The sequence below is a fragment of the Lissotriton helveticus genome, chromosome 4_1 (genome assembly GCF_964261635.1).
Source record: "Lissotriton helveticus chromosome 4_1, aLisHel1.1, whole genome shotgun sequence".
In the NCBI taxonomy this organism is placed as follows: Eukaryota; Metazoa; Chordata; class Amphibia; order Caudata; family Salamandridae; genus Lissotriton; species Lissotriton helveticus.
In genome coordinates, this window is record NC_136063.1 from 289,351,341 (window position 1) to 289,379,032 (window position 27,692).

General features: G+C 46.1%; 1 protein-coding gene across 1 annotated transcript in view; it reads left to right on the plus strand.

Moving 5' to 3' along the window:
• Positions 1–27,692, plus strand: part of LOC144827992 (uncharacterized) — a 557,648-nt gene that overhangs the window by 267,302 nt on the left and 262,654 nt on the right. The window contains exon 11 of the mRNA XM_078686140.1: positions 14,711–14,881. Coding sequence (XP_078542266.1) covers positions 14,711–14,881 — 171 coding nt within the window. The remainder of the gene's footprint in view (positions 1–14,710; positions 14,882–27,692) is intronic.

A 27,692-nucleotide genomic window follows, 5' to 3' on the forward strand; every position in this document is an offset into this window, starting at 1 on the left:
TAACGCCCCCCTAGTGCTCCCCCTCCCGCGCTCTCTCCACCCTCCTCACCACCCTTTGTTTGTGGCGACCACCACTGGCATGCACGAAGAAAAAGGCAACTGAATCTAATATGGAGGGCGTGCTGAGGCAATGCTTGAATGGCAAACAAGCAAGCTTATTAAAAACGAAAAGAAGGTGAAATTACACTGTTCTTATCGCAAAAGGAGACCTTAAACCCAGTCATTTTCTTTTGATAGTGTCTCCATTTCAAACCATGAAAACACATAAAATGTCAAAAACGTACAGATTGAAAAGGTTATTCTATGTGCTTTGAAGTCCTATGAAACACCTGTGGAAGGCAAGAGGTGCAGGGGAAAATATAATAATTATTAACAAAATTATTGTTGATGTGCTGTGCATCCATGCCTATGATGAGACACCTATGGTAGGCAGGGGACGCAAGGGAATATTGAATAATTCTGAAATAAAATATGTTGTTACTGTACTTATATAGCCTATGAGACACCTATGGCAGGCAGTGGGTACAGGGGAAATGTAATATTCCTTCAAAAAATTATTGCTGGTGTGAGGTGCATTTATGGCCTATTATGAGACACCTATGGCAGTCAGGTGGTGTGGGGGGAAATGGAAAAATGCTTAAAAAAGAATGCTTCTGTGCACCTAAGGCCTGTGAGACACCCATGACACACAGGGAGTGCAGTGGAAAATTGAATACTTCTTAAAAAAGAATAATTGCTGGTGTGCGTTCATGGTCTATGAGACTGTTATGGCAGGAAGGGAATGCAGGGGAAAATGAAATCATTCTTTAAAAAGTATATTGATGGTATGCTCCTCTAGCTGCCGTGGGACACCTATGGCAGGCATAATTCTTCCAAAATTATTGCTGGTATGCACTTATGACACACCACTGACAGGAAAAAAGAAATAATTGAAAAAACTATTTGCTGGTGTCTCCCCCTAGAGACTATGAGAAATCCTATAGGAGGCAAGGAAAATCAGAGGAAAATGGAAAAAATGCACAAAAACCCTGTACTTCTACCATCCTCAAGAACATTAAACTCATATGAGGAAAAAATAAATAATTAACAAAAAGGCATAGGTCTCTTCTATTAATGCCCCTAGAAAATGGATTTGAAAAGTGAAAGGAAAGGGTTTAACACAATGGCTTTGGAAAATAGCCACCGTCCACATGTTCATAACAGCAAGCAAGAAGGCATGGGCAACAAAGAACAAATGGAGGCCTATGGTAGAAACCCACTGGCTACACAATATGACTGCCCTGCCAGGTGGCCTTCAAGGGAGAAGACATGGACATCAAAGAACACATGCAGGCCTATGGCAAAAGTACACTGGCTTCACAAAATGGCCGCCCTGCCACATGGCCACCAAAAGCGAATGCATAGGCAACAAATAACACATGATAGAGGTCTATGGCAAAAGCACACTTACTAGCCAAAATATCCACCAGCTACATGTTCTCAACAACAAACACGAAGGCATGGACAACAAAGAACACATGGAGGTCTATGGCAAAGCACACTGGCTACACAAAATGGCCGTCCTGCCACATGGCATGGAGAACAAAGTAGGCCTAGAACAGAGACAAATTGGTTCCCTATGTCAAACACACACACACACACCTACGCACACTGGCCATAAAAGAATGGCTACTTGGCCTGCAAAAAAAAAGGCTTGGTAAACCAAGAAGAAAACACTACAATTAATACAGCAATGCCAAAACGAAAATTAGGTCAACTTTAAATATTCCCCAATCACAAACATCCCAAGCATCAAAAATGACCCCACCAGTACTGTAAAGTAATACACTTTACAACATTTTGCAGAAAAAAAACATTTTGCATTTAATCCAAGGCCATCCGTAAATCAATAGATGTTAAAAAATATATATATCAAAGAAATAGTTTTTCAAAATACACCCCATGCCTAGTGCTGGCTGCTCGTGGTTTGTGGCAGACTAGGCCCAGGCTGTAAAACGCACAGAATAGCGCAAAATTCACTGACCACACACAAGGAAATGGAGAAAAAGTACTTTAAAACCGGGCCCACAGCCCTTCTAGATGTGCCATTTTTTTCCCTAAGAACAATCTAAAAAAATTCATACCAAATAGCACCCTACTGCAACTCTAGGCCACCCAGAATCACATTTTAAAAAAAAGTTTTTAAAAAAGCTACTGCATACCCTCCATCAAACAGCAAACTTATCCAAAAGTTATTTAACTTAATTGATTGCCAATGAGAACAAAACATTGACTGTCCCAAAATGACCCAGAAGAGAGACAAAAGTAAGTCACAAATATTCAGGTCCCGATTGGACACACTTCACCTTAACTGATATTCAATCTGACAAATGCCTTACTGACATTGATGAAACTCCTTGAGTCCAAGTCAGAAAAATAACAAGCATTTACAATGCAATGGTCTCGTCTTTGTTAAAGTTAGAGCTATTGGCATTGCTCATGACATTATTTTTGTTTTTAAAACATAAATAAATGTCATTGTCATTGTCATTTACAATGCCAATAGCTTAATCTCTCGCAAATGCGAGACCTATTGCATTTGCACCCACACACAGAGCCACACACACACAGAGCCACACACACAGAGCCACACACACAGATCCACACACAGACAGAGCCACACACACACAGACAGAGCCACACACACACAGACAGAGCCACACACACAGACATAGCCACACATACAGACAGAGCCACAAACACAGACAGTGCCACACACACACAGAGAACCACACACACACACACACACAGCGCCACACACACACACAGCGCCACACACACACACACAGCGCCACACACACAGAGCCGCACACACAGAGTCATACACACAGACAGAGCCACACACACACACACTGACAGAGCCACACACACACAGCGCACCACACACAAACACAGCGTGCCACACACACAGAGCGCCACAAACACACACACAGAGCGCCACATACACACACAGAGTACCACACACACACAGAGAGCCCCCCCCCACACACACACACAAAGAGCCCCACACATACACAGAGAGCCCCAAACACACACACACACAGAGCCCCACACACACACACACTCAGAACCCAACACACACACACACACACACACAGCCCAACACACACACACAGAGCCACACATAAACACACAGAGCCGCACACACACACAGAGAACCACGCACACACACAGAGAGCCACACACACACACACACACACAGAGCCCCCCACACACACAGAGCCACACACACACACAGAGAGCCAAACTCGATCACAGACTCAGACTCCATCTTGTCCAGGCTGTGCTTCCTCCTTCCCAGCTTCAGACCGAAGCGCAGAGACCGCGGCGGCGGCTGGGCCCACGGAGCTCCGCCCTGCGTGACGAGGCGCTCACGTGACCGAGTAGCCGCCACCGCCCGGAAACCTGGAGGCAGTCAGAACATCCCTCGGTTTGCCGCATTGGTAAACATACGAAGGCATGAGCATACGGCAGAAGGTTTTACGGCGGCCATCTTTGAATGCTAGTATGTTGGATTTTGTGAAATAATAACCTGTTCAGAGATGACTTAATCGAGCCATGTGCGTGCTCACACAGTTACGAAGCATATTATTTAAAGGGAAATGTAAGAGCGGGAGATAATGTGGCGTGACGGCCTAAGTTGCAGACTTTGGAACTGAGGAATCGGGTCTGAGTTTCTTAATCGGCTCAAAAGCCTGTGATTCTGGGCAATTCACCTAATTTACCTACCTACAAAATTGTGTTGTGTAACGGGGCTTTTGTAACGAGCTCCAATACTTTCAAGTTAAGTTTGCGCTATATATAATGGTAAAAACAATAAGAGAGGAGCGCTCCACACCAACATGTTTCTCCGAGGTCAAGCAGAAATGCCTCGGAGAAACGCCCCGTCATTTTCGGATTCGGGACGTGTTTTTCTTTCTCTCCTCTTCCCATTGGCTGGAATGTAAAATTCCAGCCAATGGGAAGAGGAGAGAAAGAACCTAAAAAATACACCCCCGAATCCCAAAAAAACGGGGCTTAAATGGAAAGACGCCCGTCTTCTCCAATGGCTGGCCAGCATTTATGAGGCCAGCCAATGTAGAAGAGGAGCGGGTGCAAGCCCCACTCTGAAAAACATAAGATCTCGCCGGCGAGACTGCGCAAGCGCAGCCTACGCAGGCCGAGACCTAAAAAGGGCTCAACTCATGCAGGCTGTTGACAAAGTCAGCAGGATGAGTTACAAATAAGTTAACAGTCAGAAGACCACAGAGCCATTAACTCCAGTTGACATAGAATAAAAATCACAATATATTTTGAGATAGGGTAGTGACGATAGGGTTGTTTTAGAAGACTAAACTCTTCAATCGCTTTTAAATATTTTATTCTTTGATCTAATTTCAGCTATCATGGCACAGCAGTGCTGAAAAATTGTGCTTGTAGTTTTGGTAGTTTCCATTTTAGTCTCCATACTTGGGTGGCTGTTAAACGTTCATCTATTGGAAGGAGATGTTCCCAACCTGTCAATGACCTTCAATATTAAACCTGTCATTACTTGCAACTGCATGAAAGCAGAATTCCCCATGCCCCTCATTACAAAAGTGTTTATCACTATAATGTGTACTTTCAAACTGCTTTATGTGTTCCTATCTTCCAGGTTCTGCTGCTTAGTGCGCTGATACATCCACCTGCCCTTATCCTACATTTTATCCTGCAGTATTTTTCTTAATCTTTTCTATCAGCAGCACTCTCTATTAAACTCTTGTATACTGATAATTGAAATCCTTTAGAAGATGTACCAGTTGTGACAGATATAAACATGTATTTTTGGTCTATTAATAATGCTTATCTTTTCTCCATTGAAACGATAGGACCAGCGAGAGTGTATGATGAAATTCTTTATTCCTTTGACTAACTCGAGCATTACTAACCAAAGCATGAATGATTTAACTTGCAAGATCAGCAGGACAAGAGCATCTTAGACAAGTTAAATAAAAGAATAGGGCAAGAAAGAGAAAAAGAAAGTAACAGTTAAACAAAAATCTGACGTGGGGAATGGCAAGCAAAATCTAGAAGATCCATCCTGAAAATAAGTGTTGATGTCATGAAGAGAAAGGAACCTTAGGCATAAGGAGACAAGAAGAGAATAAAACATTTGGAGTAGTGGGATGTAGCAAATGTGAACATAGGGCCCCATGCATCAAACTAAAAATCGGTCGCAAACGGGCAGATTCTCAGAATCTGCCCCTTTGCGACCGGTATTTTTGCATTTGGGATGCATCATGCCAAATGCAAAACTCGCAAATTGCGATTGCATTTACGGAATCCCAAATTGCGATTCCTTACATGCAATGCTAGAAGCAATTTAAAATAGCAAATCCAATATTAGGGCTTGCAAATTACTGGGGAAAAAACTGGTCGGTAATTCGCAAAAACTTTGACAAATGCTCCAAAGTGCATTTTTCAATGTTACATGTTACACACACACATGCCCTGTGCCCACCATGGGTGCACAATACGATTTCAGGGGTGCAACAGGGTGTCCTTTTGGCACCCTTGCACCCTTAAAATTCCCATTCATTCCTATGGGCCTTTAGGTCCATAGGAATGAATAGGAAGCCATTCCTTAATTGGGACTCGCAATTTGCGAGTCGCACATAAGGAATGTTTAGGAATCGCTAATTTTATAGCGGTTCCTACATGCATAGGCTTTTGCGATTCCTTAATTACGATTCCTTAATAATCGCAATTAAGCAATCGCAAAAGCCTTCCTTGATGCATGTGCCAGATAGTTGTCTAGTTGAAGGCCGAATCTTGGCTGAATTAGAGGTAAGTTTAAGGGCATATACTATGTGTGTGACAAATCAGCTTACTTTCAGATGCCGCATAATTGGGTAGCCAGTTGCTATGCCACTGTTGTCTTTCAAAGAAACTATCATACTATATAGCCAAGTGCTGCGTCAAGCAGATACTTTGCGACATTTTTTAAGCATTCATTTCATCAGTAGACATGTCACAAAATGATGTAAAGATTAGGAATTTATCAACCTTAGTGGACAGACTTGCTGGTGCACTAACAGTAATTAATAAAGATTTGCCTGTTATGAGAGCTATGATTATTCAAGACAAGTTTGTTTTAGAAAGGCTTCTTGCAAAGGGAGGTGGAGATTGCAAGGTAATTCATGTTAGGAAATGCTGTGCTTACATACTTAGAATAGATAACAAGCTTAACAGTTACATTGCAAATATTACTAAAAGTATTCATGAATTAACGGAATTGGAAGAGACAGGTGCCTAGGAAAGAATAGGTATTTGGATGTATTGGAAAGGGATTTGCTAAGATAGGCGAATGCTAGGGAGCATAGGTGGAGAAATACAAAAATAGTTTTTAACCCCTCCTGTGGTTATACTAATTGGTATTGCATGTGTGCTTCCTTTCCTAAAATTCTGCAACTGAGTGGTGGCTAAAATAGGGGATCAAGAAGCTGTCAGTAGGGAGAGAAAGAAAAAGAAAGAGAATTGATGTAATAGTTGAGGAAATGCAGCATGAATTCCATGATACCATTGAAGGATTTGGAAGGATTCAAAGAAAAGAATCCAAAGCTGATGAAATATGTGTTGTAATAAAGATGTAGATGTGATTATTTAGAAATCATCAGAAGTGGGTGTTGTGGAATTCGTTTTTTTGAAATGCAGTGTATAACGTACTTGAAATCAAGCTTACGCTAACAAAAGCCAATGTATTGCTTTCTTCCATCTTGAATCTGACATTGTAGTACATCACGGGATCACATCTATTGTTGTTTTCTATGCTGTAATAAAGAATCGCGAGCTTTCACTTTGAAAGACTGAAGCTTTCCCAGTCATACTGAAAGTGATGTACCTAACCAAGAACAGCCTGGCTGTTCCATGTCGTCTTACATACTTTGTTTAAACTTATGTTTCTTGAGCAAGTCCAGAGAACGACTGAATCAAATGTAATAGTATTACAGAGAATCCACAACTGTTAACAGTAGTAAATGGTTTCTTCTTGCTTTTTCTCATTGGTTCACATCCTGGAAATCATGTTCTTGTGCATTGAATGTCTGAAATCCTTTGTTTAATCTTCTCTTAAAGGATCTGCTTTTGTTCTGAGCCCTTTTTATCCCCACCTTAGAAGGGCAATCTAGGCCGAATTTACTATTGAAATGTACTAAGGGCCATATTACCAATATGTGCGTTAAAAAACGCACATCGCACATTTCCCTATTGCCGGCTATCGCCGGATTTTATCGCCGTGTTAGCGCGTCATTATCAACGTGCAACACGTAGGCGATATTAAATCCGGCAATAGCCAAAGATAGGGAACATTAGCGCGTGAAAACAAGCGTTATTGTTATGCGCTAATGTGTGCCTTGATAATATGGGGGGGTGGATTCAGCTTTATGATCCACACCCCCATGTTATCAATGCCTAACACCTGATCAGAGCAGGCGTTGGGAGACCTGCAATAAACGAGTTTATCGCAGGTCTCCTTCTCCCAACGCCTGCCTTGGTAATAGGGTGTTACCACCTCCAACCACATTTCACATGTGGTTGGACGTGGGAACGCCCACTTTGCATGTCATTAGCGATGTTTCTCGCTGACATGCAAAGAGGGCTTGAGGCAGGCGTTAGCATGCCCTTGTTAATAGGGCGCTAGAAGTATCGCCGCTTTCTCGGCACAATTCGCCGAAAAAACGGCGATACTTCACCTTGGTAATATGGCCCTGAGTTCTTTGTACTTATGATTTATGTTCTATTAAGCTAAATGATGGCTGGTCCAGCTTATGTATTTCTGCTTTAAATTCTTTATGTAAACTTTTCAACTTTATTCTTATGGAGAATGGTACAGCTTTAGTCTAATGTGTAAAATCTACACTAGAAAGACAGGTCCAGTCAAGTGAGCACCAAAGTCTATACAGAGGCTACATCACTCCCGGTCGGAGCCGTTGGCAGTCTTGACGCTTTAAACAGGCCAGGACAGGGAATAAACTCCCTTAGAAGCATTGGCTTCTAGGAAACAAATATCTGAGTGCCGAGGTACGATAAACTTTTTATAATAGTCTCTCACAACTGACCCCGATTGGGATCTGAGTGGAAGCTGACATCTGAGGTAGTGGGATGTCAATGTTACCTTGAAGGGCACCGTTTCTCGCATATGAAACATTTTTCATTGATACATTCAGTTCTAATGAAAAAATCAAGTACAGGATTGGAAAGAGCGACAGTCTAAACCACCACTACCTTTGTTGCTTTATTGTGAAGCCGTTGGTGCGTATTGGGCAAGTAAATGGGAGACAGATTTGCACGCCGACATAACCTAAATACTCCATTGCTGGAACAAATGAAAGAATAGGGAAGATAACCATCAAATCTGTAACATGGGACTGAAATAGACTAATCCAGTTAGTAGCAAGAGGGCAGACCCAAAGCCTAGTCTGTGTAAGTGCTTTTTACAAGGCTGTCTGCAAGATACAGGTAAAGCTGTCTATAGCCAGACCATAAATAAATGCAGCATCTATTATTTAGTGACGTTAATAAAATATTAATATATATTTGTGTATGTAACCATGAGACACATTCTTCCGTAACTGTGATATGAATATTTACCTTAAACATTGTGCCAACAGAAACTGAGGCATAGTACATGGTAATGAATGAATGAATGAAATTAGACTTAGAATGCGCACAGCTACTCAACAGTGTCCCGTCTGCAGTAGCCAGAAGTCAGAAGTTAGATGACCGTCATGCAAACCAGATTAAAAAGCCAAGTTTTCAGCCTTTTTTTAAAAAACTGATTGATTGGAGATGACACACAAATCAAACGGGAGCTTTTTCCAAGTAGCGCCACCCAGAAAAACCATTGTAGTCTTCCATATTCGAGGAATCACAGCCAATAAATTATTCACAGATCTCAGACTTCAGGTAGGAGAATGGAAGCTGAACCTGGCTCTAAGGTGCATATCCCCAGATTAATATGGGGTCCCAGGTGTCAACACCAGCACCTTGAACACAATTCTTTTGCTAATCGGAAGCCAGTTCAGAGCTCGCAAATGCGGAGATATATGCACTCTCACAGGCAGTTTCAAAATTAGGTGGGCTGCCACCTTCTGCATCACCTGCAGTCTCTCTAGGAGATATTCTAGCAGGCCTAGGTAGAGCGCATTACCATAGTCAAGCCTTGATGTAATAAGAGCCTGAATGACTGTTTCTTTTTGTAGAGGGAGACAGTAGGTATAAGAACATTTTCATTAACATGAGTATTCCAGTCAATATTACTGGTTTCTCTTACAATGCAAAACGAGCCTCATGCTGAGTCGTGAGATAAGTGTCAAATCTGGGTCAATGCTATCTGCGCTTGACCTGTATTAAACTCAGCTGGTATTACTTGAAGAGCGAACATCGTGTTCACTCCCGAGTTCAGAGTGTGCAGCTTCCTCCATGTCATACCTTGGCGAAAGTAGAAAGGCAAACTACAGCGGTGAAGGCAATACAATGCACAGAATAATCGTTCGTTAATCTTTATTTCGGCAATTTTGCCCTAAAAGATACAACATAAAATCAATACAAGTAAGAAATCAGACATCACTGCTACTTCAAAAGCGGGATAACACACAGGTGCAAGCTAGTGGTTCTCAAGGACAATGCCCCCATAGTCAATAATCTGAGGTGTTAAAACAGTCGAGTGGTTCAGAACTGGTTAGTTATTTAAGAACAATCTGTAATATTACGAATTATAAAAAATAAAAGCAGTTTAACATTACAGCTAAAAACCTTCTTACATAAATAACATGTAAGTTGTTACACCGACTGGTGCATTGCCTAAATCAAGATTAGAGTGCCCTAAAAATTAAAAACAATCTTTTGTGCCAGACTGCTTCGAGGAATTTGGCCACTGCAAAAACAGTTGCACTTGAGAGGTCAGTCTTGAGTATTCTGAAGGCCTCGGAGCAGTTGACAAACCCTAGATTTCTACAGAGTGGAATTATCCAAAACCTTCTAGCAGCAGTGTAGGCAGGACAGAAGAAAACTAAGTGCAAATAATCTTCAAGCCTACAATTGCAGCCGGGACAATTTTCCAGAGAGTGCTGTTTCCATTTACTGGTAAAGCCTCTTAGCGGAAGAGTGCCATACCGCCATTGCAAATATAATTTCCTGGCCATATTCGGGAAAATATCGTCAAGAACTGTCTCAAACTTGTAGCAATCTTTGACTCCAAGTAAAGTGTTAGTTATAGAGTCTGGGCGTGTACCCTGGATGTGGGATACTAGATTGCAAGCATGGAAGGTTGCCACCAGATGTTTGCGAGACAGTCCCTGACAAGCCACTTCAGGGTCACTCCACAGGGACGGAAGGCCGAGTCGGGTAAACTCAGTTTTTAAGTATTTGAACCAGGGGATATTGTCTATAGTAGGGAGAGCAGGAATTTCCTGCAGTTCCTGCCTATAGTTGGCTAACTCAGGAGTGGACCATAATCTTCGCCAGAAGGTTAAGGGCCTTACACCCAATACTTCGTCCAGAGGTTTCAAACCCAAATCCAACCTCAGGGACAAAAGGGGGGTACTAGCCGGTAACTTTAGAAGTTGTCTAAGAAACTTATTTTCGGCAATGACTAGATCTTTTTTGCACACATGGCCCCAGAGTTCTCTACCATAGAGGATCGCACCTCTGGCCTGGAGTCTAAAGATCTCCAACGGGGGGCCTATTGGTCTAACAGCTGATTTGTTAGAGTTAACCAGCCTAATTATTCCCCCTGCTATTTGAGCTAGTTTGTGCTGGGACTTAGCTTGGTGATCACCCCATTCCAGTTTGTCATTCATGGTTACACCCAGGTACTCAAACGTGAACACTCTTTCTAACCTGTTCAGGCCTATTGAGGGGTTGGGGCGTGTTTTTTTGGGGGGGTTAAAAATCATATACTTGGTTTTGAGAGCATTGATTTCAAGACCATGCTCTCCACAGAATGCCTCAAAACCCTCCAAGATACGCTGAATCCCCATTGGGGATTTCGACAGCAGCAGGGTGTCATCCGCAAACATAATTGCGGGCACCCTGCTGCCGCCGAGCCTGGGTGCATCTATGTTGGGGACCTTATTTAGGTAATCGATTACCCCGTTGACGAAGAGGCAAAACAGGGTCGGTGCTAAGACACATCCCTGCCTTACCCCTCTGCCAACGGGAAATCTTTTTGAAAGGCTGCCCATCCTCCCGCACCTAACCTGTGCATAGTTGTTTGTGTGCAGGCGAACAATGATATCTAAAAGATCGAGGGGGATACCCAGGTTGGAGAGCACCATCCATAGTTTACTCCGCGGAACCAAATCAAAGGCTGCGCAGAGGTCAACAAAGACGGTGTACAGCATGCCGCCCTCCACCCACACCGTCTTCCAGAAGAGGAGGGCCAGGCGAAAGATTTGGTCCGTGGTTGAAACCTTACTTCTGAACCCAGCCTGGAACGTACTTAGGATTGAATGATCTGTCATCCATTCCTGCAGGCGGTCAAGTATCAGCCTCGCAAAGACTTTTTGTGAAACGTCAATGAGGCTGATCGGCCTGTAATTGGCTGGGAGCAGAGGAGAGCCCTTCTTGAAGATTGGGACAATCTCTGCCCCCAGCCAAGTACTAGGGACCGCCAATCCCCCAAGAATTGCATTAAAAACTTCCAAAAGGTAGGGTCCCCAAACCCTAGGTTGATGCTTAAATAGATCTCGTGGTATTTTATCTAACCCGGGAGCTTTACCCGGTGGCAGCTTAGAAATTACATTCAAAACCTCCCCCAATGAAAATTGCATTGCCTCGGTGTGCTCCGTAGTGTTAGAGTGCGGGTTTGAGCCATCAGAAAGTGGGAGTTGATCAGAAAGTGGGGGGTGATCAGTTGGTAACCCATCGTGGGGGCTGACCAAACCAGGGATAACCTCTTCATAAAGGCTGCGAAAGTGGTCCTCCCACATCGCAGCCGCTATATTGGCCTCTAAGGCTGGAGTCGGCTCGGCAGACCCTGTTCTCACTATCTGCCAGAATTTACGAGCATCTCTGGCCTGAAGAGAGGCCAGCATATTTTCCCAGTTGGAATGGTCCCATTCGACCTTAGCGTGGTGGATTACTTGCTTCAATTCCGCCCGCCTTATCTTAATTGACCCTATGTCCCTAGGGTGCTTCAACACAGCGAGGAGGTCAGCCTTTGCCTTCCTACAGGCTGAGTTGAACCAAGAGGCTCTACGCCCCCTGCGGGGCCCTTTCCGAGCAATTGGATTTAGAAGTTCCGCAAGGGTATCCACCAACTCCATATGGAGGGTGCCCAGCCTGTGGAACAAATTTGCTGGGGAAGGTAGAGAAATAAGGGCCCGACGCGTTCGAGTGTGGGAAGGATCCATGCATAGAGCTCGGAAATGTGTGTGGGATTATCGAGGAGCTTGGCCCACCTCACTCTGCGCCTGTCATTAGTTAAAATTAGTTTGAATCTAAAGGTGCCTGTGCCAGCTGATCACCCATGGGACCACTGGGCGAGACCATCGAAAGAATCAGCGCATTGTGATCACTGTCAGTTCTTTGCACTACCGCAAAGTCAGAAACCTTGTTCCAGTCAAATGTCTGAACAAGGATGTAGTCTAGGTGAGACTCCTGCCCTGGTTTGTTAAAGGTGGATTTCGCAGGAGTGTCACCCTTAGTTCGGCCATTGCAAGCCCTCAGGGAGTTACTGAGGGTGAGTGCCAAGATTTGAGTTGCTAAGGGTGACCATGGCTTTGCTGGGGGCCCTCTAATTGCGGAATTCCCCACTGGTCATCCTCCTCCAGAAGTGCTCCTTCCAAAGTTAAAGTTAGCGGCTCGTACTGACAGTTAAAATCACCCGCCAGGAGGATCCTAGCACCCTGAGGTATTGTGGCCAGAAATAGGGAAAGCTCATCGATGGTGGGTGAGGGCTTTGTTATTGCCATCGGTCTGGAATACACATTTATTAGTGCGAGTTGAGTATGGTTTGGCCATTCCAACAACACGCACTGAACATCCAGGGAGTTGGTTTTAAGGACCCTAGCCTTACATCCCAGATGCGATGCCACCCATATACAGAGACCCCCCGAAGGCCGTCCCTTCCCCTCCCACTTAGCTGGAATTGCGAAGGCTGCATAGCCGGATCGCCATTTATCCTCCCTTGTCCATGTCTCCTGAAACAGGCATACATCCTGTGTGTCAATGAAGGACCCCCACTCAGGGGAGTCTAGTTTGCTCTGAAGTCCCGCCAGATTCCAGGAGAGAATGGACAAGCAAGATGCATGCCCATCAGGAGAAGTACCCGGGGAATCGAGCGTGGTAGCAGCAGAGGTGTCCACCAGCTCGATGGGAGGTTCAATAGGTTGGAGTTCCGGACAGGTAACACCCTCAGCGGGGGGAGAAGGGAGACAATATAAGGTTCCCCGCGTAAATCTAGTTGGCATATTTAGCCCCTGTGTCAAGGATGACATAGTTTGTGTTGGAACTACTTTGGGACTGTTATAAGCTGTGCCATCAGGGCCACTAGCGTTTAGTTGGCCACCCGTGCCCTGTTTAGACTGTGATCTTCAATCACAATCGTCCATACCTGTGAGCACATCAAACCTGTTTGCAGTCTCCAGGGGTGTAAATGGTCTCAAATAATCCATTCTCCTATCGTTGTTTCTATTGAACCTAGGAGGTACCATGGTCCACCCAAAGGGATCAGCAGCAGGTAAGGGGTGTGGTACGTGAAGCAAGTGCCTGGTATTGTACGGTATTGGAGGGATGGTCTGATAGGGTGCCTGACCACCAATATAGGTGGGGGAGAACACTAGGGATCTGGGGTAAAAATAAGTCAAGGGACGAGGGACGATACAATTGCTGCCGCTACCTAAAGGCCAGCTTAGTATATGATTGACCGCTCGTGAGTCTCTGAAGTTGACAACAACTAGGTCTCCCTCAATGTCCTTGACCCTGCTGCCCAGCCATGGGAGTCGCCGAACGTGCACATTCTCACCGTTAATGTTGTGTGTGAGTGGTCTAAATTGGCTAAGCCAGTGCATAATTTTATTTTTCAGCTGGGGAAATCCTTCCCTCTTATTGTCTGGCAGTGTAGGGACCCCTGTTAGGACAACCACGAATGGGGCAGCTTAGGGGGTGGGGCCCTCTGGAGCTTGGTGTTTGTAAAATTAGTAGGTTGGGATATAACTTTTGGGACATTGGGGATACGCGAATAATAATCGTAAACAAGGTCGCTGTGTTATTCAAAACCCCAAAAAGCGAAACCAAACAGAATCAAATAAATCTTAAAACCAGAAATAAACATAACCCTTTGAAACTGTTCAAATGCATGATGCATTGGGTAGATCATTCATACCGTGATTTGGAATGAATAAAATACCACACTTTAGACACCTGAAGAAGGAGTAAGTGTTTGAATAGCATCTTGCATTCATCAAGCCAGCATATCAACTAATTTACATGGTTTTTATAAACCCCGGCCCTTGCAGTGTGTTTGATATATGCTTTTGCCATTATTTCGTACTATTTTCTCACGAAGTGTTTATTCTGGCGCTGCAATACCTGGACTTTGCAGGTGTTGCCAGAAAAGTTTGGGGCATCAATGTGTCTTCTAATGAATCAACCTTCTGCTGAATTCATGGCGAGCTGGCGTTGATTTTATTTTTGTTGTTTCTCGCTCTAGGATGCCTGGAGAATCATAGTGATTGTGATAGCTTTGGGGCTCTCAATATACCAACTAGTGGAGGAATTCAGAGAAATCCATCTATCGAGGAAAAAGTTCAAGTTATGGAAGGAATGGCGACAGCAGGAGCTGGAGAGAGACTTACAACTGTGTCACCCAATGTGGCCGGAGGTATGCAAACATGTTGTTTGGAGAGGATGAAGCATTTATTTTTGTCTTGTTCAAAACCACAGGAAGGGGCTGGTATCCCTAAGCATCAGTAAGCTCCTCTAACACTAGATTTTAAAGCTTTGTTATTTCTAATGTTTTAAATCTTCCTATTGCTAGCCATCTATTTGTCCCCACGTCGCTCCCGTTTTTATTTTAAATTAGTAGTGCCTCTTACCTTGCTGGAGCTCCCTTGACTCTCCGGTCCACCTTTGGAAGACTTCTGTTTGCGTGGAGAGAGCTAAGGGGATGTTTTCGCATACCAGTGCCGACTCATTTCTGGGCCACCTGCCATTTTTGGGGCTTAGCACCCCAGTCTTCTTCTGACTCCCAGGAAATAAATCGCAAGGAGGGACAGGGCACGCAGAGGACCCATGCAGTGGTCCCGGCTGGCGCACCAAAAGCAAACCCATCTGTGCCCATCCGTGCCTGGATGGTGCCAGGTACCAAGCGCCAGGACCCCTGCCCCTGTAGCCAGGTGTTCAAGGAGAGAACTTGTAGACTTACGCCATAGTGAAAAAAACAGTCACTGCCACAAGACTGGGTATTTAGCACAGACAGGTACGAGTGTCGAATGTGTAACTTCACCTTTAAAAAAGTTGCCAATGGTCAGCAGAGGCCTGCCGCCTCTACAACCTCCACCAGAGAAGCAACAGACTGGTAAGCGGCTGGGGATGTGCACCCTTGTATGCTGCTCAATTCACTGTCTCTTATTAAAAATAAATATGAATTTGCAGACTTTTTCCCAACCAATGTTCCCTCAAATTTTTTGCAGCCTAGGCTATGTGCACCAGTAACCCGACCGCATGTGTAGTTGCTGCGACAAATATCAGTGCAGATGGTGTGAGTATTCATGTTAATCGCAGCTCCAGTCATGTGCTGCAATTACCATGAATACTTTCTCAGAGGCAAAAAATATCAATCAATCAATCAATCAATGCACTTGTAAAGCGCGCTATATACCTGTGAGGGTCTCAAGGCGCTGGAGGGGGGCCGCTACTGATAGAAGAGCCAGGTCTTGAGAAGTCTTCTGAAAGCCAGCAGCTCCTGGGTCTGTCTTAGGTTGGTGGGGAGAGTGTTCCAGGTCTTGGCGGCGAGGTAGGAGAAGGATGTGCCGCCGGCGGTGGATTTCCAGATGCGAGGGACTGTGGCGAGGGTAAGGTTGGCATAGCGGAGGCTGCGGGTGGGGGTGTAGAAGCTGAGTCGGTCTTTGAGGTAAATGTAAATGTGGGATACTTGTAAAGCGCACTGTTACTCTACCCGAGTGTAGATGTAGACCGCTGGGGAACCCGTCCTGATTTTCCCTGTGAGATGGTCCCTTTCTGGGTATCTCCAGGGTGAAACCAGGCATCCCCGGCGTCTGTTGGGGGCCGTTGTAGAGATGAGGCAAGCTTAATGCCCAGAGTTACCGAGTGTGTTCCCTGGTTAGAGTAGGCACTGAGGCGAGAATTATCGAGTCCGTTGACCCTGGTCCAAGACCCTGCCGCGTCGGGAATTGAACCCTGGTCCCCGGCCGTTCTCTGCTTACAGGTCTGCCCCCTCTAACCAGTGAGCCACACCTCTCCACAGGTATGTTGGTCCAGTGTTGTGTAGGGCTTTGTGTGCGTGGATGAGGAGTTTGAAGGTGATCCTCTTGTTGACGGGGAGCCAGTGAAGATCTCTCAGGTGGGGTGTGATGTGGCTGCGTCGGGGGACGTCGAGGATCAGTCGTGCCGAGGCGCTCTGGATTCGTTGCAGACGTCTCTGGAGCTTGGTTTTTGTTCCTGCGTAGAGGGCGTTCCCGTAGTCCAGTCTGCTGGTGACAAGGGCCTGGGTGACGTTTTTTCTCGTGTCGGGGGGGATCCATTTGAAGATCCTGCGGAGCATTCGGAGGGTGTTGAAGCAGGACGCGGAGATGGCGTTAACTTGCTTGGTCATGGAGAGGGCGGAGTCGAGGATAATCCCCAGATTGCGTGCGTGGCCGGTGGTTTCTGGGGCTGTTCCTAGCGATGTTGGCCACCAGGAGTCGTCCCAGGCTGATGGGGTGGGGTCGAGGATGAGGACCTCCATCTTGTCTGAGTTCAGCTTCAGCCTGCTGTCCTTCATCCAATCGGCGACGGCCTTCATTCCTCTGTGGAGGTTGGCTTTGGCGGTGTGGGGGTCTTCGGTGAGGGATATGATGAGCTGGGTGTTGTCTGCCTAGGAGGTGATGTTGAGGTTGTGTTGTCGTGTGACGTGGAAGAGAGGAGCCATGTAGATATTAGATATTGAACAGCGTTGGGCTGAGGGAAGATCCCTTTGGGATGCCGCAGATGATCTCAGTGGTCTTCGAGCCGGAAAGGTGGGAGGCGGACGCTCTGGGTTCTGCCGGAGAGGAAGGATGTGGTCCAGGCCAGGGCCTTCTCTTGGATTCCGGCGTCATGGAGGCGTGCTGTTAGGGTGCGGTGGCAGACCGGGTCGAATGCTGCTGATAGGTCTAGAAGGATGAGGGTGGCTGTGTCTCCTTTGTCCATCAGGATCCTGATGTCGTCAGTGGCGGCGATGAGGGCGGCCTCGGTGCTGTGGTTGATGCGGAAGCCGGACTGGAAGGGGTCCAGGATGTTGTTGTCTTCAAGGTAGCGGGTCAGCTGTCTGTTGACAATCTTCTCCGTGGTTTTCAAAACGGAGCAGGGAGATGGGCCGGACGTTCTTGAGGTCCTTGGGGTCCGCCTTGTGTTTCTTCAGTAGGGCGTTGATCTCGGCGTGCTTCCAGCTCTTCGGACAAGGTTGCTGTCTCGAAGGAGGTGTTGATTGTTTTCCGGAGATGGGGTGCGATGGCTGTGCTGGCTTTGTTGAAAACGTGGTGAGGGCAGGGGTCAGATGGGGATCCGGAGTGGATGGAGTTCATGGTCTTGATGGTGTCTTCGTCGCTGACGTAGGACCAGGCGGTCAGGCGATTGGTGTGGGTGGAGGTCGTTGGGGTGGTGGACCCGGTGGTTTCGGCAGTGGGTGTGGGGGTGTTGGAATTGAAGCTGTCGTGGATGTCGGTGATCTTGCGGTGAAAGAAGGTGGCCAGTGAGTCGCACAGGTCTTGTGATGGTGGGATGTCGTTGGTGTTGGAGTTGGGATTGGAGAGTTCTTATACGATGCTGAAGAGCTCTTTGGTGTTGTGTGCGATGTTGTCTAGGCGGTCTTTGAAGGTGGTCCTCTTGGCGGTCCTGATGAGTTGGTGATGTCTGCGGGTGGCGTTCTTGTGAGCAGTGTAGCTGTCTGGAGTTCGGTCGCGGAGCCATTTCTTCTCCAGTTTTCGGCAGGTGCACTTGGAGGTTCGGAGGTCATCGGTGAACCATGCGGCTTTCTTGTTGGTGTGGTTGGTGGCAGAGGTCTTGAGTGGGGCGAGGGTGTCGGCGCAGTCATTGATCCACTGACTGAGGTTGATGGCGGCGGTGTCCGGGTCGGTGGGGTCCACGGGTGGTCTCAGGGCGAGGGTGGTGGTCAGTTGATCCTTGGTGATCTAGCTGTTGGGTGCGGTGGCGTGTCGTGGGTTTCTTGAAGGTGAAGTGGACGCATCTGTGGTCGGTCCAGTGGGGTTCGGTGGTATGGTTGAAGGAGAAGTGGGGACTTGCGGAGAAGATGGGGTCCAGTGTGTGTCCGGCGACGTGGGTGGGTGTCGTCACCAGCTGTTTGAGTCCAAGGTTGGTGAGTTTGTCTATCAGGGCGGTGGAGTTGGCGTCGCTGTTGTTCTCGAGGTGGAAGTGCAGGTCCCCGAGGAGGATGTAGTCCATGGAGGCAAGGGCGTGGGTGCTAATGATGTCGGCGATGGTGTCGCTGAACTGTGGTCGGGGTCCGGGTGGTCTGTAGACGAGTGTTCCTCTGAGGGTAGTGTTGGGGTCGGTGTGGATTTGAAAGTGCATGTGCTCGGCGGTGGTGAGGGTGTCGTCGGTGTTGGTCGAGACTCGGAGGGTGTTTTTGTGGACGATGGAGATTCCTCCTCCCACTCCATTGGTGCGGTCTCTGCGGGAGATCTTATAGCCTTGTGGGATGGCTATAGCGATGTCTGGTGCCGAGGTGGTGTTCAGCCAGGTCTCCGTCAGGAAGGCGACGTCAGGGGTGGTTGAGTCTAGGAGGTCCCAGAGTTCGATGGCATGCTTGCAAGCGTAGCGGGTAATGAGGAGAATGCATCGGAGGTGGTTGGGTTCTTCCGGTTGATGGTTTGGCAGGCCGGATGCTGGTGAAGCTGCAGTTTCGGCAGGTGAAGGGTCCTTGGGTGTGCTTCGGGGTGGCCTGGTAGCAGGAGTGATCTCGTCCGGCGTTGAGTGCGTGGAGGGTGCTTGAGTCGTAGTGCAGTCTCTCCACACAGCCGGCCTTAGCACTGGTGGCACTCTGTGTGAAGTTTGTTGGCGCACCCCAATGACCACCCCCGTCAGTGACTCCCTCACTATTACCCCTTAACAGTGCCCCTCAAGGTCTCCATTACCACTCTCCCTGAGATGTTTTTAATTCTTTTATAACGTCACTCATACCAGTGTGGGGTGTACTTTATATTGCACACATATTAAACAGAGACATTCAATCATAGGTATGTCAATCGGTGTATAAGAAATGTAACATATGACAGAGAACTGCAAGGTATGGGAGTGACATGTCATTCCTACTGATAGGCAGTATAGTTTAAGAGTGCTCTGTCTGGAGAATCACAAACTCAGAATTGAAAATGGAACATCATGGTTAGGATTTCTCTTTAAGAATCACTTTGTAACCAAATGAACCCTATTTGCAACATTAGGATAAGGAATGGCTGGGGAAAAGAATCATAACACTGTAATCTATACCTTGAAGTATGCATGAAGTTCTTTGATGACTGCTAATAGATTACTGTTCTATATTAGAATTTTAACTTATAAACTGCAAGTAACAAAATGACCTCTCTAACATAAGTAGTAACCCGCTAACTGATTTTCATCCTTTGCACTTTGTGATCTGCATGGTACACGTTCTTTGCAGCAGGCATATATTAACCCTCTGCGCTACCTTAAAACTTCCACTAGAGAAAATTCCAATCTCTCTAATACAGCAAGTAACATTACACCTTTAGCAAGCCAGGGCTGTTGGATTTGTCATTGGTTCTTCTTTGCATATGATAAATACAATGGCTGTTTATTTTTGTACCGTCTGGGACATCAAAATAATGAGCTGGCAGCCCTAATCACAACACTGGAAGTTTGTTGCAGGATCAGCACATTATTTATTTCCTCCACCCTCGATCCCTGATTAATGCCATAATAGCAATAGTTTAACTTGTATCCGAAACCCTAGGCTGCCACCAATAACATGCTGAGTTACTTCAAGTGTCTGGTAATCCACCCTTCATTCAAGCAACTCAGTCCTCATTCTCACCCTTCTCTTTCACACTCACCCTGCACTCATAGCGATCACAATTCACTCACACTGATCAATATGCACTCACACCATTCACCTGCTCACCCTGCACTCACAGTGATCACGCTGCACTCACAATGCACGTGTGCTGTTCACCCTGTACCTCACCCTGCATTCACAGAGCACACTACTCACTCTGCACTCATGTGACACCACTCACTTGTCCCCCTCACTGATCAACCTGCAATTTCACTCAAACAAGCCCATCACTAGCAATGCATTAATTCGTCCTACTCTGCACTTACAGCCGTACCCAGATTCATGTGGTAACCTCACTCAACCCACAGTCACTCCCCTCACCGTACTCACACTGTTGCATCGCTCACTGTGCACTCACATGGGCACTCCTGCCACCCACACAGCGCAGAGGGTTAATGTGCCTGCTACAAAAAAAGTGTACCATGCAGATCACAGAACTGAGTGTGAGTAAACTATGAGTAGCGCAATAAAAAAATGTAATGTTGGTCAGAAAGGTGCTATAGAGAGATAAGGTGCATTGTTGGTGAGTGGCAGTGAGATACTTCATGGAGAAGGAGGAAATGGGGGAGGGGGCACTAAAAAAGACTCTTGCACCATCTGTGACCAGTGCTAGGGCCAACCCTGGCTGTGAGTGTTAGCTCCCTCCCCCCGAAGTTCAGGTGTAGACATGCGCCCGCCTCTTTTGGCACCTGCTGAGCACCGCCGGCAGGACCCGGCCCACTTAAAGCCTTGGATTTGGGATTACTTTCCGTGTCTGTCTGCTCTCTGTCACAGAGAGTCACAGGCATGAAGTAAGTCTGTTGACACCATGGGATGGCAGATCAAAGCACTTTATGCTTGTAGTCAGGGCTTTAAGTGGGATAAAAAAACATGGGGGGTCTTTCATAGGGGCATGGCTAATGTAATTAAGAGAGTGGTTTGAAATACCTATGCTAAAAATCGGTACTTAGCATAGTGTGCTGCCCCACTGGTATTTTGCTGCGTCTGTCCATTTATCCATATGTATAAATATATAACACAACGAGTAACATTACGCTTACAACAAGCCAGGGCTATTGTCTTTGTCAATGGTTGTAAATTACATTAGATGAATAAGAAATAGCTATGAATTCATTAAATATCAAATTAAAAATCCTTCTCTAATTGTGGGCGAGGTTGTGGCTAAGGCTAGAGCTGCTGTCTTTTGAGCTTAGAAAGCAGCTTCTAGCCTCACGCCGCTCAACATTCTAAGAATCAAACCTTGTAGTTTTGCTCATTTAATTTGTTAATAGAACTCTGCACACAATCTGCACCGCTATATTAGCAAAAGAAGTGGAGCAAGTCTACAAGCATAATGTGTGCCTTCAGGTAATTATGAAAGCACAAGTCCTGATTGTAGACTCTTTGCATTTCTTATGTTGAAAGGACGCAGCTGCGGGACAGATTGTGTGCCTTTGTTGAAGTAATCATATTAATTGCAGCGCCTGATGGGTGCTACAATTAACATGAATACTTTCACAAAGGATTACTATCTGTCCTGCAGCCACACCCTTTCAAAAAAAGAAATGCAGCAAGTGCAGAAGGCACTTGCTGCTGGACTAACCTGCTGTGGTGAGCGCTTCAAATGCCCACTGCCCGCTCGAGGAAAGACCAGTGCTCGCGCCCCGCACGTGCAGCTTACTGGGAACTATGGTCGCAACATGATCCAGACATCACCTTTCTTACTGAGACCTGGGCTGACAGTTCCTCTGACCCGGACATTAGCATTGCCATCCCTGACGGCTTTAGCATTAAAAGGCTGAATAGAACAGACAAGAGATGTGGGGGGTCAACGATTGTGTATCGTAACTCAATTAAGGCCAGCGTTAAACCAATACCCCCTCTAGACTGTGAAGCACTTAGCTTTAGTATAAAAATGAACAAGTCATACACGTTTCAGGGACTATTAGTCTTTTGACCACCTGGCTCAAGGGCCAGTTTTATTCATAAAATTCAGTCCTTTATTGAATCTTGTATAGACTGTGAGAAGTTAGCCTGGCATATGATTTCCACTAGTTCTAGTGGGCACCTTGCACCAGTCTAATCGACCCTTATTGATGATGGTTGTAAAGTCAACCTCATAGAAAGCTATCCTAGTGGTAGCGTGGACCAGCAGTCATCAGGCTAAGACTTCGTAGGCGATGTTAAGCAAGTTGTTTCAAATGAGAGCACACCACACAAGGTATATATCAAGTTGTATCAAATGAAAGCACACCACACAAGGTATATATCAAATATATATGTATTTATTCTAAACACAACCCCTCTGCACTCTTTATGAGGTCAGAGGTAAAAGTACAATACAAGTTACTTAATTGGCATACGAAAAGGTGCACAGTATACGTTTTGCCCTAAGGGCCTCACAAACCATACACTAAAATAGTGGTATAAGAACCACGTGACAAATAGAAAGTAGGTCTAGGGCCTAGGGAATCGCTGGGGCTACACTAAACAGCCAAGGGTTAGTAAGTAGGAGACCCACGGGAGAAGCGTGCAGTGTCTAAACACAGTCGCGAGTTACTATTAACTTTCTATGGGAACGAAGAAGTTACAAAGTTACTGTTTAAGGGCACTTCCGGATGGACTACAATGAAACCCCTTTAGACTAGGACATTTCGAGAGTCAAGACCCTCGGGAGCACTGGAGTACTCTTGTTGCCTCACCCAGGGAAGCCGGGTGCATAGGTGCCTTTTGGTGTCGGGTTTTGTTGTCATTTTCAATGGAGATCTGCAAAGAAGTGCTGCAGGCGACCAGAGGGAAAGTGTTCAGTGGATCCAAGGGTGGATCGAAGATCTGAAGAACTTGAAAGCAGAAGGGATAGAGTCTGGGTCACTTGCCAGTGACCAGGAAGGAACCAGGCGATGTCGAGTGATTTCAGGTGAAGAGGTGAAGCTTGTCTCTGCAGCCACGAGGTCCAGGAGGTGTCGACGACAACCAGGAGCTGGATTCAAACTGTCCCACAAAAGATCTAGTTCACTGCGTGTCGGTATCCGGATTGGACCCAACAAGCCTTGGCAAATGCAATCCACGCAGGAAATCCACGCAGGAGACGAAGATTGGCTTCGGTGCAAAACAGCAAGGTCTGTGGTGCTTCTCCTTTGTAGGGAAGCTGGAGCAAGCCTGGAGCAGCCAGGAAAACAAGTTAGATATAAAAGAAAGTCTTCAGGGGGCTCACTAGCCAACGGACTAGGAACCGGGAAGATGTATCAAGCTGAAATGTAAGAGCGGGCCCCACGGGACACTCGTGGAGTGTGGAGGCCTGAGCTTCAGTGCAAATGGTGCTCGGTCTGGGGCTTGTCGTACCCCAATGCACAACTGCGAGATACCTTGGGAGTCGATGCAGTTAACAAAATGCAGGATGTCCAGAAGTTTCGGTCCCACGTCTCTCGTGTCCGCCACGGGTCTCAGCTTTACTGGGATCGTCGAGCAGCGTCAGAGATGTCTGGAAGTCTGTGTCCTGTGTTGCAGATTCTTCGGGATCCAGCGGGAGCCTTGAAAATGCAGACCGGCAAAGTTGCTGATGGTGCCTGTTTGAACAAGGTGGTCACTCCTTGACCACAAGGGAGATGTCTTCCATCTTCCAGTCGAAATGGAATGTCGAAGGTCCAGGATTTATGTTTCAAAGTTTCGTCCAGGGTAATCTAAAGTCCTAGGGACTGGGATCCTATACTTATACTAAGTTTAGTGGCTGGACTATGGCTAATGTCCCTCCTATGGGTGGACCTGGGGAGGGGGTAGTTACATCCCTTTCCCTTTGTCCAGTTTTGCGTCAGAGCTGGGGCTGAGTGCCCCAGCAACCGGTTTGAACTGGGCTATGCATGGAGCACCTTCTGTGCCCCAGACAGTGTCTGGAAAGCATTCACTGAATGCAGCCCTCCCTGCCCCAATACACTAAAGTCCTGTCTGGGCAGGTGCCAGCACCTCCTTGGACAAAAAACCTATTGTCCATGCTTCCCCTGCTGAAGTTTCGTCCAGCAGCAGGAGGTCAGACTCGTGTCTGTGGCAGCAGCATCCATTTTGTGATGCTGAGGCTCTGTTTGAAACCTTACACAACATGTTTTGATGAAGCCAAACCAAAGTTGGCATTAACTGCGTGGATTATAATGCACGTAAGAGTATATGGTATGGCTATATCATAGAACAGCTATAAGGAGATGGTTCCGAAAGCTGCAGAGGGGCTCAACTCATTCTAGAGCACCCTCTCACATAAAACCAAGCACTCTGCCTCAAGGATTGTCGACAGTATATAAAGGGGTGGTCCCAGTATGTATAACATCAAAAAGTGTTGACAGACAGAACAAATTATTAAACAAAAATCTAAGAAAAAGAAATCAAAATACAGTTTAAACGTCCAGTGTTATTTAATCACACTGAAACTGATCATTGGTTATCCAAACGGAGTAAACATTAAACATTAAATGCATCACTAGCAAAAATTGCAGTACCCAGGGGAAGGGGTAGGAAATGTTGTGATTCAGGTGAGGTAGTGGGATGGAAAAAAGTGCACATCACATGTAGTACAAGCACATATTATTCGTGTGCCGAAGGACACAAATCAAAAATCACATTAGAAATTATAAAATGATATACTGTTGAGTACCCAGGTCCCAGTGATTCCGGGTTTACCTTTTTGTGTAACCTCTAGGATTATTGAGACCTGCCATATGAGTGTCTGATAGGTGTATTTGTGTCTAAATATATATATATAGATATAGGTATACTATATCTAAGTAAGGGGTGATTACACCACCTTACCCAGGCTGTGTGAACGGTAAACATCACTTACAACAAAACTTTTACAACGCACTACCATTACAACGCGGTCATTACAACGCAAACTATTACAACGCATTGCGCTGGGGGGCGCTCTAGGATAGGGAATAGGTTAATTTACTATCCAATAACCTTCCCTAGTGTCCACGGGGACTGGAGTTGGAATAGTAAATTAAACTATTCACTATCCAGCACCCAAAAGCGCTATGCGTTGTAATGGTATGCGATGTAAAAACCGCGTTGTAAAGGCAGGCGTTGTAATAGCCTGCGTTGTAACGTCATACATCCGTGTGAACAGACCTGTGGTGTCAGTTTGGAGGGCCAGCCAGGGGTGGCATAATACATGCTGCAGCCCCTGGCAGGCCTTGGATGCACCTATGCCCTGGGTACCTATGGTACACTATACAGGGACTCACAAAGGTGACCCAATACCCAATCTGGTATGTACCTAAAGTACATGGTATCAATTTAGCGAGAGAACAGCTAAGCTGTGGTCCTGATTAGCAGGGCCACAGCCAGACTAAAGTAAAAAAAAAACAGAGAATCACATCAAAAAGTGGGGGTAACCATAGGTAGCAGACCCTAATCTCCTACATAGACTAGTTGAGTTTTACGATTGAAGGGGACTTTAATTTTCATCTTGAGCATTCTTCCAATGTGGATACGGATCACTTAGTTGATACTTATATGTGCTTTAACCTACATCATTTAATTGAAGTACCCACCCATCTGGCCAATCAAACGCTGGATGGAGTCTTCACAAACAATCAAGAATTGGAAATATATACAATTCGGCCACTTCCGTGGACAGACCAGAAGCCAATCTTTTTCTCAATTACAACTCCCTGTAATGGAGCATCACTGAATAATACAGTTAGAACTGTTAAATACAGGCCATGGAAAATCCTTAATGTGGAGGCACTGCAGGACACACTCTCTAAATCAGTTCCCGCTCCTGACGATAACGTCAATAAAGCAGCAACTATACACACTGGTTATACGCGGCATGCCAAAGAGTGGTACCGAAAAAAATATTTAGGAGCTACTGGAAAAATCCATCAGCACCATGTTTCTTGCAAGAATTAAAAGCTGTACAACTGAGGTGCAGACTTCAGGAGCACAAATGGAGGATAGAATAAGACCATAATGAAATAATCATGTATAAAAAATGACTTCCTGAGTATAAAGAGTGAATCAAAGCAAAACAGACCAAATATTTCTCTGGAAAAATTAGATTAGCAGCAAACTCTACTTGGGAACTTTTCAAAACAGTCAAATCCCTGTCCAAATGGAATAACAGTAACATCTTCATTCCTGATGAATCCTTTTGCAATCACCTGGCTGTTTTTTCTAACTGAAGGCATTTTCTTTGAGTACACAAAGTGTAGATGCAGTTTCAGGTCAGGATGAGGTCTTGAACTCCGGCCTAACCTCTGGGCCCTTCCAAACACCCAGATTTGAAAGATTCTCACCTCTTACCCTGGAAAAAACAATCGGTCTCATAAGCACCATTAAATCCGGGGCCCCTTCGGACCCCTGTCCTCCTTTGGTCATCAATCTTGCGGCCAGCACGGTGGCCGGATCACTTATGGATCTACTGAATGAGACACTTAGCTCTGGGCAATACCCTATTATTTGGAAAAGAGCTTCCAACCTCCCTCTGGTGAAAAATCCCTCCATGGACCCTAAACAGGTAGAAATTTACAGGCCCATTTCCCGCCTTCCGCTAGCTGGCAAGATTTTAGAGAAGGCAATGAACGAGGAAACACTATCCTTTTTAGATACCAACCAGTTGCTTGATTCTTCTCAATACAGTTTTAGAGCAAACCATTATACTGAATCAGCGCTGGTAGCATCATCAGAGGAATTAAAAGAAGTAGTGGACAAGGGCGTCAGAGCTGCATTAATCCTATTGGATCTCTCTGCCGCCATTGATACGGTTCATCACACACTGCTCATTAAACAACTTAATTCACTCGGTTTTAGGAACACTGCACTAACATTGTAAAGCTTGTTTCTAAACGGTAGACACCAGTGGGGAGAGATGGACGATGCAAGTTCCAGACCTTTCTCTTGCCCCTGTCGGGTACCTCAGGGGTCTGCTCTTAGCACCACCTTATTTAATGTGTATGTGAGCACCACCTTATTTAATGTGTATGTCACTCCCCTTGTTGGACAGTGCTGTGGGTCCTGGTTGTTCTGCTGCAGTCTCTTGTGTAGGGTGGGGGGGCGGCTAGCGTTGTTGTTTCCCTGATGGCTTGCTGCAGCAGCACAGCAGAGACTCCAGATGCAGTGTTGACGCAGGTGGGTCCCGGGTTTCACAGCAGATGAGGCTTCACTTGGTATTTTCGCCCCCTGGAAGCCTGGAAAAGGCAGAGCACAGCAGAGCGCAGCTGCCAGGCAATGCAGTGCTCGCTCCCTGGGCCCAGCTGACGAGTGGGCAGCACCAGCGATTAGGAATAACCACAACCCTTGATCTTTGTAGGATGGCACTTAGTTCACAATGCCTCGGTGCATAAAGCAGGGGATGGAGGGCTAGGCGGCCTGTAGAGACGCGCACATTGCAGGTGGCAAAAGCACATCTGAGGGTTCAACAATAGGGTCTAAC